General features: G+C 31.9%; 1 protein-coding gene across 3 annotated transcripts in view; it reads left to right on the forward strand.

Moving 5' to 3' along the window:
* DCX-EMAP (Doublecortin-domain-containing echinoderm-microtubule-associated protein) overlaps window positions 1-20222 on the forward strand; it is a 1094074-nt gene that overhangs the window by 425974 nt on the left and 647878 nt on the right. For all 3 annotated transcript variants that reach the window (XM_072521390.1, XM_072521389.1, XM_072521391.1), the window contains one exon: window positions 3096-3234. In XM_072521390.1, coding sequence (XP_072377491.1) covers window positions 3096-3234 — 139 coding nt within the window. The remainder of the gene's footprint in view (window positions 1-3095; window positions 3235-20222) is intronic.

Below are 20222 nucleotides of genomic sequence, written 5' to 3' on the forward strand. Positions count from 1 at the left end.
TTTATTTTCTGTCATAAATAATTATTGGACGTCGGAAAAGTCATAAATGTCCATTTCCACTCTCAAGGCAGCGATGCAGGTATACGCAAATTTTGATGAGATTTGTAATGAAATGTTTCATTTGCTTCGGTCGAAGCTGGACTTTCTTAAATTATTTTAAGTTCTGAAAAATATGCACGGTACAAAACACTGGCAGAAGATGAGGCTATTTCAGGTCCCTCATCCAAAAACTTTTAATTGCAGCAATTTTACTTTTTTAGAGTTTATATAATTTCTTATGTTTAATTGATATAATTTTTTATGTTAAGTTACATAGTTTATTTATTTTCAATACCAAAAAGTTATATTTGTACAATAAAAAGATACATTTTGCGTTTTTAATACATTTTTGATGTCTGTCTGTCTAATGTTAAATGATACATTAATTATGTCAACTCATACCGACCGATTAATCTACGTCCAGTCATTTCTAAGGTTTTTGAAAAACATCTGTTGAAAAAAATCAAACCAATATTGGACAGAAAGTGTCTTATATTTAACCAACAATTCGGATTTCATAACCAACACGCTATAATAAAACAAGTTCACAGATTATACACAACAATAAGAACTAGTTTCGAAATAAAGAAATACTGTACTGCAGCCTTTTTAGTTGCCTCTCAAGATTTTCACAAGGTGTGGCACACAGAACTTCTGTGCAAGGTAAAGAAAAAACTACCTTACACTTACTTCAAACTCCTTAAATCATACCTTACAGAAAGAACATATCCAGTAAGGTATAGTGTAGCCTATACAAAACTCTACCCCATCATATCTAGTGTACCTCAGGGTAGTGTGCTCGGACTGACTTATCAACAAGCAATAACTTTACGCTTGCAACATTTGTAGATGATACTGTTTTCCTAACATCTAATAGTAATCCAGCAATAGCATCAGACATACTGCAATTACATATAAACAAAACTAACGAATGGTTTAAACTCTGCAGAACTAAAGTAAATCCCACAAAATCTACACATATTACATTAATTCTAAGAAGAGGTATATGTCCATAACTTAACCTCGAGGGTCATCCTTTACTTCAAAAGGATGACGTAAAATATCTAGGCATTCAACTAGACAAACAATTAACATGGACCAAACATATATGGATGAAGACTACAACTAGGAATTTTATACAGAAAACTTTACTGGATCTGGAATAAGCTACTGAATGGAATAAGCTACTGATATACCAAGTAATAAGAAAACCCGTTTGGTCATATGGTTCGCAGCTCTGGGGATCAGTTAGCAAATCTAATGTTATGAAAATACAAAGATTTTAATCTAAAATGTAAGAACAATCGCTAATGCCCCTAGGTATATTTAAAATGACACCTGACATAGAGATCTGCAGGACCTAACAGTCTCTGAAGAGTGCAAAAGAATTTCTGAACAATATCAAAGCAGGTTGCGCGTGCATCCTAACACCCTGGCATACAATTTTCTCCACAACCAACAAGCGAAGAAATTGAAGCGATATGATCCCTTGGACCTACCAAACTGTTCCTGATAGTGCCTACAGTAGTGGAAGCTACGCCTGTAATAGCGCCCAGCCATTATGATCTGTGCCGCTTTTAGTATTCGTGTTCGAGTATCTGTATATGTGCGCATCCTACCAGTAAAAAATCTAATATTTGTGTTCTGTTGCTTTGGTCACTAGAGCTTACATCTCTCTGACATTGTAAAGACAACCAATTTTACTTATTGTTTTTATTGTGAAACAGACTGTAAATAATTTTAGATGTTAAAAAAAACATTTTTTTATTTTTGAACTTTCTTTTAAATACATGGTCCATGCTGTGAATCCGCATTAGTAATGTCCAATACTATCCTTTTTAAGTCTCTCAAAAAGTATGTTGCCGAGTATTTTCGATGCAGATACTAACAGAGTAACGGCTCTATAATTCTTGCAATCAAGTTCATATACCTGCCAAAAATATGGTCACCACTTTCCTTTTATCTTTCAGAGCAGATTTTTCAGATTGCTGAAGTTTATTCCTGAACCGTTCGAAACCACGTATGCTGTAGTCATTTACCTTCAGCATGGTGTCTCACTTTGGATTACGGGTTTTTCTACTGATTTACATCCAAAAACTGCAACATCACCAGAAATCGTAGAAAAATACAGGATATTGTATTGAAAAATCGTCGAGTGGCTAAAAGAGATTTAGAAGAAGCCCTAGACATCTTATTAGGGAGTATAAGTAATATTTTGACAGAAGTACTGAGTTTCAGAAAGCTGTGTTCACAGTGGGTACCGCATTTGCTAACAATAACAATGGACCAAAAATACATTCAAATGCGACTTTCTCAGCAATATATTTTATGCATCGATTCTGAATCAAAACAAGAAGCTAAAGGGTGGTGTGACTCTTGTTCTTCGGCTCCCAAACGAGTCCGTTTCCTGAAATCAGCCAAAAAGGTGTTAGGTATTTATATAAGTTTTTTGGGATGTAAAAGGAATTTTGTTTATGGATTACTTGCAATTTAGCAAACCAACAAATTCTTAATATTATTGTAACCTTTTAGACCAGCTGAAGGATAAAATTAGTAAAATAAGACCCAGTTTTCAGAAGAAAAACATGAGATTCCATAAGGACAATGCATCGTGTCATATGAACATTTTGACAATTGCTAAAATCCATGAATAAAGGTTAGAATTAGATATTCAACGTATTAATCAGATTTGGCCCCTATCGATCATCTATTTCAATACCTAAAAAATCCATGCATGGAAAGCGTTTTTCATCAAATGATGAGGTCATATCAGCTGTGAATATATATTTTGTAGCACTTAAACTGGAATCACGTTGAAATAAGTATATTGATGTTCAGGGATACTATATTGAACATTAAAGTGTATTTCAAAGGTTTTGTAAACTTTGTATCTCACGATAATTGTTATGACCAATTAAATATTTTCGAAAAAAATTATAAGGACAATTAAGTTATAATTAACTCCTACTCGTATTATTTACTTTAAGAAAATCATTAACTGATACCAATTTTAAAAATATAAATATCTAAGATTATTAAAATATTTTTATTTTTAGATTATACATTATTGGAAGTGTTAAAGGAAGAGCCAGTTCGAGTTACAATCAAAGGTTTGAGAAGAACCTTTTATCCTCCTGTTCATCATGCGCCCGTAGACAATACTCCTCCCGAAAAGAAAATGGCATTAGAATGGGTGTATCCTTTATATTCAGAAAAATAAATTTGTCGCTGTTTAGCTAGAATATTACGCATTTCTTAAATTTATATTTTCTAATTATACAATAGAATATCTGATTATTGTGTTATATACAAACATCAGGACAAATAAAGAAAACATAAAAAAGATAGCTAATTGAAATTCGCAAAAATAAAAGAGATAAGAAAATTTTTTAGAACAAAAAATCTATTAGAACTGACCAGGAACTCTAGGAAATTAAAAAAATTCGAGAAGAATATTGATATCATGTAATATGAAGCCAATTGGACAAAAAATATTAGTTAAATTTTGTAGTGCAAAAATATTTTTGTATAACTATAAAATTTTAAAAATTCTAATGGATGTCATATTAGACCTCATCAAAAGGTTTTTGATTTTCTATGCCAGTGGTTCCCAAAGTGTGGCGTAAAGAGATGAGGGATGTTTTAAAGAGATGTTTATTTCAGAGATTAAATAAAAACATAAATAAAAATTGCCTTAATTATAATAATATTGTTGTCGTTTATTTTGAAACATACACTGAATGCCTCGTAAAACGTAAATAACATTTAAACACTTTATATAAAATTATAGTACAAAATAAAGAAATACATATTAATGTGACCTATTTGGCTGTTTTTCGGAATCTAGGTTTTCACACCTAGGCTCTAATTCGATAGGCGATATCAAACTTGTATTTTAATGCAGTCATTGATGAGAAACTAAATTCTAAAAAATAAAATGTTGCAAATGGAACCAAACATTTGACAGCTTCGCTTGCCAATTCGGGCTATTCTTGCATCCTTTTGGTCCAAAACTAATCCTGACTATGGGAAAAACTCTAATTTTAATATTTCATTACTTGATATTTCAATAATTGTTTCTTTCACATTTGTTGGAATATCAGCTTGTTGAAAAAAATTGTCCAAAAAAGTATTTGTACCTATTTGTCACGGCTGGTTTAATCTGTTTTGGTAAAATATTCACAAAGCGTTGCTTTATATGGTTCAAAGTAGCTAAAAATGTATTTTTTTTAAATATTTTATATATTATTTATTTATTCACTTAAATAGTTAAGAACTCGTCCAGTGCCGTACATACCAGAGACTTGAAACCGGTCGTTAGACCTTAACCTTATTATTTGTTTGTTAAAGAGTACTTTTGATTTTTGATAAATTTTAATATTTTAAATTTTAGTGAATAACTTCCTCTTCAAGGCATTAATATTCTTTTTTATAATAATTAATTAATTTTATCTAATAATCATTTACTAGACATTTAACTATTTATAACTATACACAACACAAAGCATAGCATGATTTTATTTAACTATAATACTAATTAATGGAAGCAGTTAGTTGGCTATGAAAAATCAAACAATTTGACAGGACAGATTTATACTGTCAGTATTGTTTACGTTTCATTACATTATTTTGCTGTTTTACGTGTATAAGTTGACATAGACCGTATTTTAAGAAATTTGAGCCGAGATGAATGTGTGCAAGTAATTACTTTAGCTGATGTAGGGTTAAGTTAGCGTGAAATAGGCTTGAGGTTAGGAGTATCTCATTCTCATACTACAATATCACAAGCCGGTCAACGTTTTAGAGAAACAAACGACAATACGAGATGGCGTAGACAAGGAAGAGGAAGACTCACAACACCACTTTTATCAGGTATCGTACTATAAGAGAACTTTTTGTCAAAATGAGACATTTACAAATACAAGTGGCAGATGCTTATATTATTCAAATTAGTAAAAACGCTATACAAAGGCGTCTCGCTAAACAAGATCTGTATAAAAGGATACCAGTCAGAGCACCAGTTTAAAATACAAATCATCGTAGAAGTAGACTACAATTTGCCAGAGAGCCCCTTGACTAGAATGTTGATGACTCGGAGCACGTGTTGTTCACTGATGAACCTTATATAGTTCAGATAGACGTGTGAGAGTTATTCGATGGCCAAGAGAAGGCTACGCACAGTACAACATATGATCTATTACTTTATTCAATGGAGGATCTGTAATGGATTGGGAAGGAATATCTCTTAAAGCGCGAACGGACCTTGTTGCTTTACGAAGAGGTTCCTTAACAAGTAAAACGTATAATACAGACATTTTGTCTAACCATGTAGTTCCTTTTGCTCCTTACATAGGAAGTAATTTTTTTAATGCATGATAATGATCGACCACATGGTGCACGTGTGCTCCGTGATTATTTGGACGAGGTTGGAATACAAACCATGAACTGACCACTCTGCAGCCCTGATCTAAGTCCCATAGAGAATTTGTGGGATATTATCAATCCACCACCTATTTCTCTTGACGACATACAAGTTATGGTGAGAGAAGTTTGGGGTGCAACTGATCAAGACCAAATACGCCGCTTGATTTTAAGTATGCCTCGTTGCTGTGAAGAAGTAATTAGATGTAGAGGTGGAAATTCCCGTTAAAACACTTAGTTTTTGGAAGAGGAAATTGTTAAAGATTGTTAAGGTTATATTTTCTTAGCCTTTAGTTGTATTAAATGTCTATAAAGTATATGTAAGTAGTATTTTATTTGCTTTAAATGTTAATTAAAACTTGTTACATTTAAAGTTTTGTATAATCTTTAATAATAAAGTTATCAAAATAACTTTTTTACGAAAATCTTGAGAAAGGTTAACACTATTTTAAAATATTAATAAGATGTGGCGTTTCTTTCTAATAAATTCCACAGGGTGTTGTAAAATACGATGAAAACACACAACTCTAGTTTTACACCCCCTATACGGGTAAAACGTTGATATTTTTTAGAAAACATTAATACGTTGATTAACTAGAAATAGACCTATAATATGAGAACAAAATCATCACAATCCAATTATATGTTGAGAAGAAAAATAGCTTCAAACTTATAGTACATTTGAGGTGGTGCGTTAATTTTGGGCGTTTGGTGCGTTATATATATATATATATATATATATATATATATATATATATATATATATATATATATATATATATATATATATATATATATATATATATATATATATATATATATATAGATCTAGCGAAACGGTATTATACGAATTGTAGGAGAATATACACAGTGTATATTATTATCTAAGTAGCGCTTTATCTAGACTCCGACCAACGCATAGGATCAAGTAGGCTCCGTAATACGTTAAAACATTTTTGGGATCCGTATACACCTTTTCGGGTACACAACTAAGCTCTTGCAATGTTGCCAATAATTTTATTAGTCGTAGATTTTCAAATTTTACATCAGGTACATTGTGGGACTTGAAATTTATTTAAATATTCATCAATTTATGCATCGAATAATTTCATAGATACTTGGCTAATGTAGTTAAGAACTTTATAATATAAATTGTTAACCGACATATAACCTTATATTACTTTTATGTTTAATAAGCAAGGTGGTAATTTATATTACTTGCTTTATTTATTTTTAAACTTAAGTAAGCGTCTATTATAAACTTGAAAAATTTCCATTTTCATGCATTTATTATATAAATGTACGTATATCGAGTGGAGTTTTCGTGTAACAGTTTAAGAAAGTAGTAGTACTCTAATATTTGTTACCACATAAAATTATAGAAAACTCTTTACAGCAGGGAGATCTTAGTAACTTTCCGATTGCTACAGTTTATGGCGTGCAATATTTGTTTCATAAATTAATAAAATTTAAATCACAATAATTTATACATCACTCTTAAAATTATAATTTTTACTGTCTAATTTCAATATGTCGATTTTTAAGTCTAGGGAATCCAATATCCCACTATACATTGGATACACAAGAACAGACGGATACACTTATGGCGGATAAAGAAGTAGGTATACCACAACACCTAATTTAGCTTATAACTGCACTGCACAAATGCACTACTTGACCATTTAACGTAACATTAAAAGCAGATTAAAAGACATATGAGAGATTAAGTAACAAAACAAAAAGTATCTGGAAAAAATGTTATTACGATATTAACGATATTAGTATTCGTTAAAGAGCATGTCACAAATTATGCCGAATCGACAATGCGCCCCAACCACACAATATGGTTATTTAAGAAAAATTACAGCTCGTTCCAGAAAGAATTGTAAATATAACATGTTATAGAGCTGAAGTATAGATAAGAGCTGCCGATATAGATAAGAGCTGCAGTAAAAATAAATACTTGAGTAATTTTATTTTTAACTAATTAAATATTTTTGGGGTAGAATCCTGAAAGTATGCTAGAAGTATTGATAGTTACTTTTACATACATATTTTATTTGACGTTTCTATCTCCGAATCGGAGTTCTTTTTTAAACATGTATAATATTATGACAACAAATTTTTATATTAAAATTGACGACAAACACATGAAAATAACACCTACTGAGGATGTAATCCATTAACGGCCCATAACGTATCGTATAGCGTAACATTAGTGAGTCATTCAGATAAAATATTTTGGTGCCTTATGGCAACTTGATTCTTTTCAACAATTATAATATTATTTCTTGTATTGGTTTCGTAAAAACCAGTTTTACAGTTTCATGTTCGGTGTTATTGTTTTAAATATAATTTTGTCGCTTTTATAAGCTATCATTATTTTCAACTTTAAATAATTATTGTCTTTTTGTATCTTATTAATGTTATAGGTCAATAATTTCTAAGTAAATGTATATATAATATTCTTTTTTCTATCACTTGGTTTAAATATAGTTCACTTATATTCTTATTGCTTATTTACTTTTAGTCGTAATACCCAAGTCGAAAGGATAAACCAGCGAGGTGAGTTCTAGATTCTAGACGATTCTAGACATATATTGGCCTTTCACTTTTATTAATAGAGGTCATCGTGTGCAGAAAGAAACAACTAGTATGAAAGATATCGGGTATTAGGGGTGGTATTTGTAAATCTAAATACCGCTTACGACACCTTAAATTAGAGGGAATTTCTCTAAAAACTATATGACATCCCCTTAGATAATAAACTCACTTGTATTGTCCGCGTATACCTACAGAATAGAAAATTTTTGTATCATTCAATGGTAAGAATAGCAGATGGAGAACGCAGAATAACGCTTGGGATAGCGTAATGCGTAATGTCATCTACACTCTATTACATTTACAAAAACGATCAACCTACTACGTATCAATTTTAAGCCAGACCCCGAAAAATCTTAGGTGCGCTCCTTCAATTTTCCCAACACAAAACTAAACATCCAATAGTGTAATGAAATCCTTGAACTATGGACTTAGTTATAGCGATATAAACTATAGTTTATATCACACGTTGTCAATCACAGAACATTGTTTACAATTAAAAGGCAAACTAAGGACCAGAGATAATATTGGCCAAAAATGGGGAGCACATCCTTCCACCCTTAAACCGTAGACGCTTGCACGCTATGCTTTTGTCGCCAAATATACCTCGCCAGTATGGGTGACACTAACACACACTTGACACGCAGATTGAGTTATAAGTTAGTCAGTAAAATTATCAACTGATGTTTGTTACATTAAGACTAACATAAGCATCATACATAAGCTCTACCTTATCGTAGCTATCACTTCACCTAATATTCGAAGATAACTAGCTAGAGAACAAAAGAAACAAAGTCTAGATTCACAAGATTCACTCCTCAAATACCAGCCCATTGTACGATGACTGAAATCAGGAAAAACTGGTCAGATGAACATATTTGCAAGATATACTAGAGAAAACTAGTAAATATTAAGATAAAAATTTGTTTTAACGTAATTTGACTAAAGATGGCGTACGACGAAATATTCGGAAGTAAAAGTAAACATAAGTAAATAAATGATAACGATCTGTAATATTTCAGCACTGAACAACAAGGGCAAGAAACTGTTAACAGAATTAATGGAACACATGTAGACAGCACAGGAATATTCAGGCCAATATCTCAATCATAATACACCAAAGTTTCCAAGAATACCAAAGCGAAGGAGCATAGCTCTACTAATAAGCAAAAACAGACGATGACAAATAACATTGAAATTGTTGACTACATCTCCAAGCGAATCCTAGTGGATGAAACACGGAACAATATAAATTAAAAATATTAAATGTATACGAGACCTAAGAGAGTAAGCCAAAATAACTCAGAATAAAATATTATAAAGATCTTGAAAAGATGGTGGCAGTAACAACATTTGCATTAATCATCATGGAAGATATAAATACAAGATTTGGCAATGACATAGTACCAGGCATGAAGTAAATCTGTAACAGTATAAACATAAAAATGGAGAACCCTTAAAAATGTTTGCGCATAAAATGAATACACGATAAATAATAACATATTTCAGTAACCAAGATCAACAAAGTATACTTTTACCAAGCAGATACAAATCAGTGATATACTAAATTTTGACAAACAAAAATTTTGATTACAAAGAAGTATTAAACTGGAAAAATTGGTTGTGAAACAAATTATCTTATTAAAAAGAAATATAAACAAACCATAAAAATTTGATAATTCGAAGGAAATCTATCAAACTATGACACCTAAGTTGACATCTAGAACTCATTTAGACATGGTCTGAGAGTCGGCAACACCCCTTATAGGGAGTCTTACGTTGCCATGTAGGGTATCACATTTTATAACTTTATAGTTTTTATAGTTTTATAGCAAACTCAAGCTTTTGACCAACTTAAAATTCTTCTGTGCTCTAGCCCTATACTAAGATAGGCTGATCCTAACCTACCCTATACTCTTAGAACTGATGCTAGTTCTTACGCATTGGGAGCTTGTTTACTCCAGGGGAAGGGATCCGAGGAGAGACCAGTGGAATACGCCAGTCGTCTCCTAACAAAGTCTGAACAGAACTACTGTACTACTGAACTTTGAGGCCTTAGCTGTCGTATGGGCAGTAAATAAGTTCAGAGGATATATAGAAAATTCTCAAATAAAAGTACAAAGTGATCACCAGTCTCTAAAATGGTTAATGTCCCTCAAATCTCCGTCTGGCCGACTCTCAAGATGGGCTCTGTCATTGATGGCATATGACTTAAAAACAGATTATACTCCTGGACGTTTAAATGTCCTAGCTGATATGCTATCCCGTCCACCAATTGAAAATATTGATGTTAATCTTGCCCAAGTTGACTTACCTCAACAAACTGCCAGTGATTTGGGAACAGAACAACTGAATGATCCCGATTTGAGAGAGATCGTAGAATCTTTCGAAAACCCAGATACCAATTCCGTTGATTATAAAAGATGGTCTGAACGAGGATATTTTACGATGCAAGGTGTTCTTTACAGATACGCCCCTGATTTGGATAACGAAGAAGCACAGCTGGTCGCTCCAAAGTCCCGCATACAAAATATACTTAGTGATTACCATGACGCACCCTTAGCTGCACAATATGGTGCCGAACGTACCTATCAACGAATCGCTAGCAGATATTATTGGACTGGTATGCGTAAAACAATAATAGATTATGTAGCGAAGTGCCTGGATTGCCAACGGTATAAAGCATCTAATCTAAAACCAGCAGGACAGTTTCAAACTCCTGTTCAATCCGAATGGTTCGAAACCATGTCTATCGATCTATTCGGTCCACTTCCAGAGACATCTGACGGATACAAGTGGATCTATGTTATTGAAGATACCGCGAGTAAATGGGTGGAAATATTTCCTCTTAAAGCAGCTACTGCCGGGAATTGTGCCCGCTGTTTAGTTGACGAAGTAATCTTAAGATATGGTTTACCCAGACGCGTTATTAGTGATAACGCTACATAGTTTGTTAGTGCGGTCATGCAACAAGTAGCGCACTGTTTAGATTTTAAACAATCCCTAATTCCGGTTTATTGGCCAGCCGCAAATCCTGTAGAACGGAAAAATCGTGATCTAAAGCCCCAACTGGCAATTTTAACAGGAGCTGACCATACATCATGGAAAGAACAAATTCCAGCTGTAAGATTCGCTATGAACTACAAAATGACAACTTTGTACCAGAGATAACACCATACCTAAAGACTCTCAGTAGTGTTCTATACCAAGCTCGCGAAAATTACGAAGCGAGTCAAGATCGCGCAAAGTCATATGCCGATAAGTATCGCCGCGCCAATATGACGTTTAATGTGTCGGACAAAGTGCTCGTTGACGTGCATGCCTAACCAAACCTCTCGGTAAATACCATGTATCAGCGCTTGTTCCCTATCGTGCTGATACCGATACCGATGATGGTCCGTCCCCTAACCCGTTGGTTCTCATTCGCAAAAGAGGACGTCCCCCCAAAACAGCATTAGCCGTGCCTGATGAAAATCATGTATACAAAGAAGAGAATGACGTTGCTTCGCCTCATATAGATGCCGAGGCACTCCTTCCCACAATAACACCTGACCCGAATGATGACCCTCCTAGTGAACTCTTTCGTCATCGCCTGCGGAGACATCCCGTCCAGAGGTCCACCTGCCAGTGTTGCCTTCTGCTCACACCTGTTCTTGTTTCTACTTGAGGTACTCTACGTGAAGCAAAGGGGGAGGTTGTAACAAATCTCCTAAGTGTATGCAACCTATGTTGCAATGTGTCTTGTATGTTGCCTACCCTGTAGGTCGCTCTGCGTCCTGTATTATTGGTGATCTTGTGCCATGTGTCCTACTAAAAAAAGAGCCATACGGATTATTAGTTTTTTTTTTACTTAAGAGGTTATAACGCTTCATGTTTTTGTTTTTTTATCTAAGTCTTGTTAATCTTCAGTTTGTTTATGTAAAAACAGTACTTTCCCTAAGTAAAAAATAATTGAACGAACTCAACGATAATTAAAGGGGAAAAATAACAACATACCCCCCTTACAATCTAGAAAAAGTATTCTACTCCAGTTTAATATCAATGCAAGCCCTAGGCAACACTATAATTTCGGGCCTATTTTTCAGTCATGACACATATTTGTTTTTGGCAGTTTGGTTTCAAAGCATATAGTATGTAGTTCTATTTAGTTATCGGATTCCAAGAAAAAACAAAGGAAACAAATAATATACATGTACAAAAATTAAAGGAACACAATTTATTAAAACAATAATACTTAAACAAAATACCCAGATTGATCAATTATATTGCCTTTTCTCTTATTTTTAATTTTGCAACCTCGTCAATTAGTTTGTCATAAATAATAGAATTATTAAATAACTGTTTTTCTACATGAAGAAATTATAAACTATTAAATTTTTGTTGTCCTAATGTGGATCTAAATTTTATTTTATTCTGGACATCACTGAGAATGATCTCTCACCTCATGCATTACTTATTGGAAGAGTTAAATAAATTCTGTAAAAGCGAAATAATATTTTTTTATTTAAATTTGGGAATGTTGCAATAATATTATTTTCCGGAGTAAATGACCACATTAATACAAGTGAAATAATATTTTCTTTATTTATAAAAGTTTTAAATTGTAATACTTCATTTTTCAGTTCTGTTATGCTTAAATCTTGTATATAACATTTTAATTTCTCTATCAATAACAGCACTATTATGAAAGAATTGTTTTGAATTTATTGTTAATCGTGTTATATCCCCTAAATATTTTTTTATTGTTTCTAATTAAAAAATCGTATACAACAAAAAAAATATTAACTGTAAAATATTTTTTGCCACTGAATATTATTTTCCACAACGAACTTAAGTTTCTGTAGCTGGCTGTATACCATGTATCATAAACAATTTATTTAAAAATCCTTTGTAAACGGTATATAATTAAAACACTCAATCGGGCTACATCACAAAACATTTTCGGAATCTATATTCCATCATCAGTGTATCCTAAAAGTATATAACCACTTTAATTAAAGAAAATATGAAATTTAAAATTTTAACCAAGGTTAATACAAAATGTGGTTAATACTTACTAAGTATTTGACCCACTAAATATTTGGGTAAAAACGCGTTTAATGTTTTTAATTTGAATTTACGTTACATTATTTGATCTTATATGCTATGATGTTTAAATTACAATTGGAATTGATAACATGGCAAAGTAACACTGTAACAATTGGAATTGATAACATGGCAAAGTAACATTGCTGGTTCTGAGACAAACTGTCTACGAGGACTTGTTGATAGCAACTGATTGAAATGACAATAATTATTGTCATTATTGTCATTTCAATCAGTTGCTATCACTTTATCTCAGGACCAGCATCCTCCAGTGAAGTCTTACATTGCCTATCAATTCTAATTGTAACTTAAACATCACAGCAAATAAGATTAAATAATGTAACGTAAATTCAAATTAAAAACATTTAACGGGTTTTTACCCAAATATTTAATGGCTCAAAACATGTACACTTAGTAAGTATTAACCACATTTTGTATTATCCTCGGCCAAAATTTTTAATTTCATGTTTTCTTTAATTAAATGAGTTATATATTTTAGGACACACTGATGTTGGAATATAATGTAGATTCCGAAAACGTTTTTGTGATGTAGCCCGATTGGGTGTTTTAGTTATATACCTTTTATAAAGGATTTTTAAATCATTATTTCATGTTATAAAATTTTATTACGAAATAGTATTCATAATTTCCGCCGTTTTTATCATAAGTATATGCAAACACTTTAATCTGTTCTGCTTCTTTTTCTAAATTGTCAAAGTCATCTCTTTGTATGAAATCTATCAATAAATATATTAAAACTGCTGTATATAGGGATTTATCCTTTAGTAATCCCATCCTTTTCCCAAATAGTAAGCAACAGTATATACTCAAACGTATCATGTTTTTTATGTAAACCGGTAGCTTCGGACCTTGTTACTGGTTCTTCATCTTAATTTTACGGAAAAATGATGTAAACAATCTTTAATTTCATCATAATTTTCCTTTCAGATTATCGGAACGAACAGACCAACTGGTGTCACAAATCGGTTTAATACTCAAGAGTTTGTTCTTACAAAAATTTTGAAATGCATTCCACCTATTTGTAGAACTTGAAAAAATATGTACAATTGCTGAACGATACTGAAAAAAGTGGTCATTTCCATGCAAATTTTGGCAGTAGCGCTTTCGATTAAATTTAATGAATGATTTGCGCATGGTATAAAGTGGACAGAAAAAAATATGTTGTTTTATTCGAGATTGTAGTGCATTATATTTAACTGGTATAGTTATTACACGCATTACTAAACGCATTACTCTAAGCCTAAGTTATTTTAAAATTTTAAAATAATTTTCTTTTCTAAGTTTTCACTAGTATTAAAAAATATGGGTATAAATCTCAAAAATCCCTCTTTTATACCACTTAAAAAAACAGAGTGAAGAATGACGGTACGCTGATCTATTTGAGATATATCAGGTTTTGAATCAATAGTTAGAGAGTAAAATTTCGCTTTCTTTAATTTGTTCACTCTTATGAGTTACAAATCTTTCAATACAATAGAAATAAATTCATCACATATTGTAGGGATAAATATTTAATTATAACAATCTTGCAGTTAGATTGAACTCGATAAATATTCCAAAGCACGTATATAATTACCATTACTTTCACACAAAATCATTTTTACCACGAAACGTTAAAGTGCAAGAAATAAATTTGATCGTCGCCCTTCAATATATTTTTTTCAATTATTATTTTTAAACACGTGGATAGTAAATAGGAATGGGAACAATATATCCATACATTAAATATATCAATACCGCTCACACAGTATTAATACAGCATATTGGCACGTATGTAATATAATCCAGAATATATTACATACTAAAAAATACTATGTCTAAGTAGCTCTTGTCAAGATCAATAGCGCCGATATAGGTAGCTAAAATTTTGAACACTTATTTTAACTGTTTATTATCCATGTAAACGAGTTGTGACTGATATTAAACTCGGTTCGCTATTCCCAGTCCGAACTGTCTAGTGAATTTAGTAATTATTTTTTTGCGAAGTTAGTTACTTTTTGACAGACTAAAAGTGGCTGGAAATTACTATACAACCAAGCACACGTACTCACAGCCAATATTAATAGTAAACAAACTAAATAGTAAATAAAATAGAACTTTACGAATTACCAACAATTAATATTTATTTATCTGCACCATATAATAAATGGTTATGTTAAATTATAACGACTAAAATATATTTTTTAAATATATACTACCAAAATTTGATGGGTTTAGTATACACTTTCACTATTTAAAATAATTCTTCTTTTTTTTTAAAGAAAGAAGTCTGCAATAGTAGGATACTTGAGCTATTAATACTGAGAAGTAGGAATTGTTGTGTTGTAGGTTTCCGACAATGAATCTGTCAAAATATGCCCGAGCTAAGCGAATGGAGTTTACAAACTTATTTACTCTGCATAAAGAGACTCTTTAATACTTACAGTTATTAGTACACAAATCTGATTCGAAGTATCGTCGAATAGTAATAGTCTGTATATAAAAATAAAATTTTTAATGAAAAGTAAATGATAAGCCATTACTTAAGGGGTCAAAAGAAGGAGGCTTCACGAAGATTAAAGTACTAATGAGACCATTGTAATCGAACGTACCCTGGGTAATGATTAACTAATTAATCGGCTAATTATTCAATCACCCGTTCAATATGATTTTGTCAAATCGAATCTTTTAGGACAACCTATTCTAATTATGTTTATAAAAATTGAGGGCATATCTAGAGATAAAGAAACTTTACTTCACTAAAACTTATAAGACATATGCGTCTATAACACAAATGTGACGTATTTCTAGTGCAGATAAAACCATGTGATAAATAGGAAAGTGCTATCTTTGCCGGCAAAGAAGCAAAGAAAAACTCAAAGTGAGAAAGGAAAAAACCAGTCAGCTGAGTTAACCTTTCAACGATGTTGAGCTTGGATCCATCATCTACATATATAACGAAAAATAATGCGACACAAATTTAATTATAAACTTTGAACCAAAAACACTACAATTGCTTCTCCGGATGATGAACAGCTGTATTCAAACTATGCAGATACACAAAATGTGGAGACAATCTATAGTTGTTGCCTTGCTTAAACCTGGCAAAAACTCCAACGACCACAAAAGCTATCTTCCAATATCTTTATTTTGTCAGCTTTTTAAAATACTTCTGCAAATGTTCCTTGATATGATTTCACCGATAATAAAAAAAACTCAAATTAAAATGTAGAGATGCTAATGTCACGTACGTCACAAATACTAAATCTTACCAAATACAGCGAAGACATGTGCGAAAAATATCAGGTATCAATCTAAATGCCACTTACGACACCTTAAATTAAAAGATATTTCTTCAAAAACTAATTCGCCTTAGGTAATAAACTTACTTGTATTATCCGCGTCTGCCTACACAACAGAAGATTTTTTATATAATTCAATGGTAAGAATAGCAGACGGAGAACGCAGAAGAACGGTCTCGCTTGGGGTAGCGTAACAGCATTTACAAAAATTCATACCAGTAGATACTAGGATTTTTATTATGTAGACGATACATCTATTGACGATATTGGGGTAGCGTAATGGCACCTACGCTGTATAATATTTACAAAAATTCATACCAGTAGATACTTCGGCTTTTATTATGTATGCTATAAGACGACACATCTATTGATGCACAACCAAAAACTTGTGTTGATGAAGTAAAGAAAAATCTAAATGATACCTTAAACACAATAAAAATATACTATAAATTAATTTTTAGCCAAACACTAGAAAAACTCAGGTGTTCTACTTCAATTTCCCTAACAACGACGCTTTCACAAAACATAACATCCAATAGTGACATACAATCATACAATTATGTAAATACCTTGAAGATAGTTTGTATCGCACGTTAACATTCATAGAACATTGTTTAAAACTAAAAGATAAACTGAATACCAGAAATAATATTTTACGCATGCTTGTCAGTTGAAAATTGGGAGCATATCCTTTCACCCTTAAGATGTACACGCTTGCACTCTATGCTTCTGCTGCCGAACATACCTCGCCAGTCTGGGCGACACCGACACGTCTTTGACAAGTAGATTAAACTATAAATTAGTCAGCCAAATTCAGCGGATATTAAGACTCCACATCAATGCATAAGCTCTACCCTATCGTAGCTTTCAATCCACCCAATATTCGAAGAAAACTAGCTAGAGAACGAAAGAAACAAAGTCTAGATTCGCAAGGTCCACTCCACGAATACCAGCCTATTTTAAGACGACTAAAATCAAGGAAAAATCCATGCCAAAGGTACAAGATTCATCACACTTCCTTAGTTGTCTTATACTAGAGAAAGCTTGCACAGAACGCGATCTACTGCACGCAATTGACTTTGTCATTTAAACGCTCTTTTATGAAGGAACAATATTTAATTATTTGAACTGAACATATAAAGTACAGTCAGTAAGCTATTGCTTATAAAGATCATTGCAAATTTGATACAAACTTAACTTATACTGATTACTTATTACCCCTTAATAGGAGATAAATTCTTCAGAAGTATGTAGTAATAATACCTATTCTTGTTAAATCAATTAAGCATTCTTTCTTTTTTGAGCGCTACTACGGATTTAATACAAAAATATCTATTTTAGCACTTAACCATATTTATTTCACTGCACTACTAAGTAGTGTAGTGACTAGTGAGTGTAGTAGTGTCTGGGGGCTCGGGAGACTGAGACCTCGGAAGCCCTGAAGAAGACATCAGAGAGGATGTCAAAAGCTCGGCCCAATGGATATCGACGCGGTTCAACCCGGAAGACTGGTGAGTTAAATATTAATTTGTATAATAGTATTAATCTTAGCTCTAGGTTTAATTGTACTAGCCGCGGAAATCTTTCCGAACATTATATATATATATATATATATATATATATATATATATATATATATATATATATATATATATATATATATATATATATATATATACATATATATTTATATATATATATATATATATATATATATATATATATATATATATATTTATATATATATATATATATATATATATATATAAATATATATATATATATATATGTATATATATATATATATATATATATATATATATATATATATATATATATATATATATATATACAACTCTCCAAAATTAACGCACCACCTCAAATAATGGACCATGATTTTGAAACTATATTTCTTCTGAACCCTTAATTGGATTTCGATGATTTTTTTTTTCACATTGTAGGTATATTTCTAGTTAATTACTGTATTAATATTTTTTAAAAAATGTCAACGTTATATACGGGTGTAAAAATAAAGTTGTGATTTTTCATATAATTTTGCAACACCCTGTGGAATGTATTAGAAACAAACGCTACATTTTATTAATATTTCGAGATAGCTTATTCATTTCTCAATATTTTCGTAATAAAAACATCTTGATATCTCTATTATTAAAAAATAATAGTACGTTCAAAGCCTTACGTGATTTTCTACTCTCCAAAATTACCGCACCACCTCAACTGTACCATAATTTTTAAGCTCTTTTTCTTTAGAATCCTTAGTTGGATTTCGATGATTTTTTTTTGCCTTCCAGATCTATTTCTAAGTAATTACGGTAATAATATTTTCTGCGATCTATCAACGTTTTACTCATATAAGGGGTATAAAAATAAAGTTGTTTGTTCATCGTATTTTGCAACACCCTATAAAATTTATCAGAAGCAAACGCTACGTCTATTTAATATTTCGAAATAGATTAGTTGTTTTAAACATTTTCGTAAAAAAATTATCGTTATCTTTATTATCAAAAAAGTAAAGTACGTTCAAAGCATAACGTGATTTTATTGAATTCTAATACTCATTAATGGAAGGAGTTAGTTGGCTATAAAAAATCAAACAATTTGACAGGACAGATTTTGACTGTCAATATTGTTTACGTTTCAATAAATTATTTTGCTGTTTTACGTGTATAAGTTGACATGGACCGTATTTTAAGAAATCTAAACCGAGATGAATGTGTGCAGGTAATTACTTTAGCTGATGTAGGGTTAAGTTAGCGTGAAATAGGCTTGGGTTTAAGAGTATCTCATTCTCATACTGCAATATCACAAGTCATTCAATTTTTTCGAAAAACAAACGACAATACGAGATGATGTAGACAAGGAAGAGGAGGACTCACAACACCACTTCAACATGAGTTTATCAGGCTTCGTACTATAAGAGAACTTTTTGTCAAAATGGGACATTTGCAAATATTAGTAAAAATACTATACAAAGGCGTCTCAGTAAAAAAGGTCTGTACATAAGGATACCAGTCAGAGCACCAGTTTAAAACACAAATCATCGTAGGAGTAGACTACAATTTGCCAGAGAGCACCTTGACTGGAATGTTGATGACTCGGAGCACGTGTTGTTCACTGATGAACCTTATATAGTTCAGATAGACGTGTGAGAGTTATTCGACGGCCAAGAGAACGCTACGCACAGTACAACATATGATCTATTACTTTATTCAATGAAGGATCTGTATTGGATTGGGAAGGAATATCTCTTACAGCGCGAATGGGCCTTGTTGCTTTACGAAGAGGTCCATTAACAAGTGAAACGTACATTTTGTCATGATAATACAGACAATAATAATAATAATACAGACATTTTGTCTAACCATGTAGTTCATTTTGCTCCTTACATAGGAAATAATTTTTTTCATGAATGATAAAGATCGACCACATGGTGCACGTGTGCTCCGTGATCATTTGGACTAGGTTGGAATACAAACCATGAACTGATCACCCTGCAGCCCTGATCTAAGTCCCATAGAGAATTTGTGGGATATTATCGATCCAACACCTATTTCTCTTGACGACATACAAGTTATGGTGAGAGAAGTTTGGGATACAAGTGATAAAGATCAAATACGCTGCTTGATTTTAAATATGCCTCATTGCAGTAAAGAAGTAATTAGATGTAGAGGTGGAAATACTCGTTATTAAGTGTTTTTGGAAGAGGAAGTTGTTAAAGATTATTAAGGTTATATTTTCTATAGCCTTTAGTTC

The sequence above is a fragment of the Diabrotica undecimpunctata genome, chromosome 2, assembly GCF_040954645.1.
Source record: "Diabrotica undecimpunctata isolate CICGRU chromosome 2, icDiaUnde3, whole genome shotgun sequence".
NCBI classification, from domain to species: domain Eukaryota; kingdom Metazoa; phylum Arthropoda; class Insecta; order Coleoptera; family Chrysomelidae; genus Diabrotica; species Diabrotica undecimpunctata.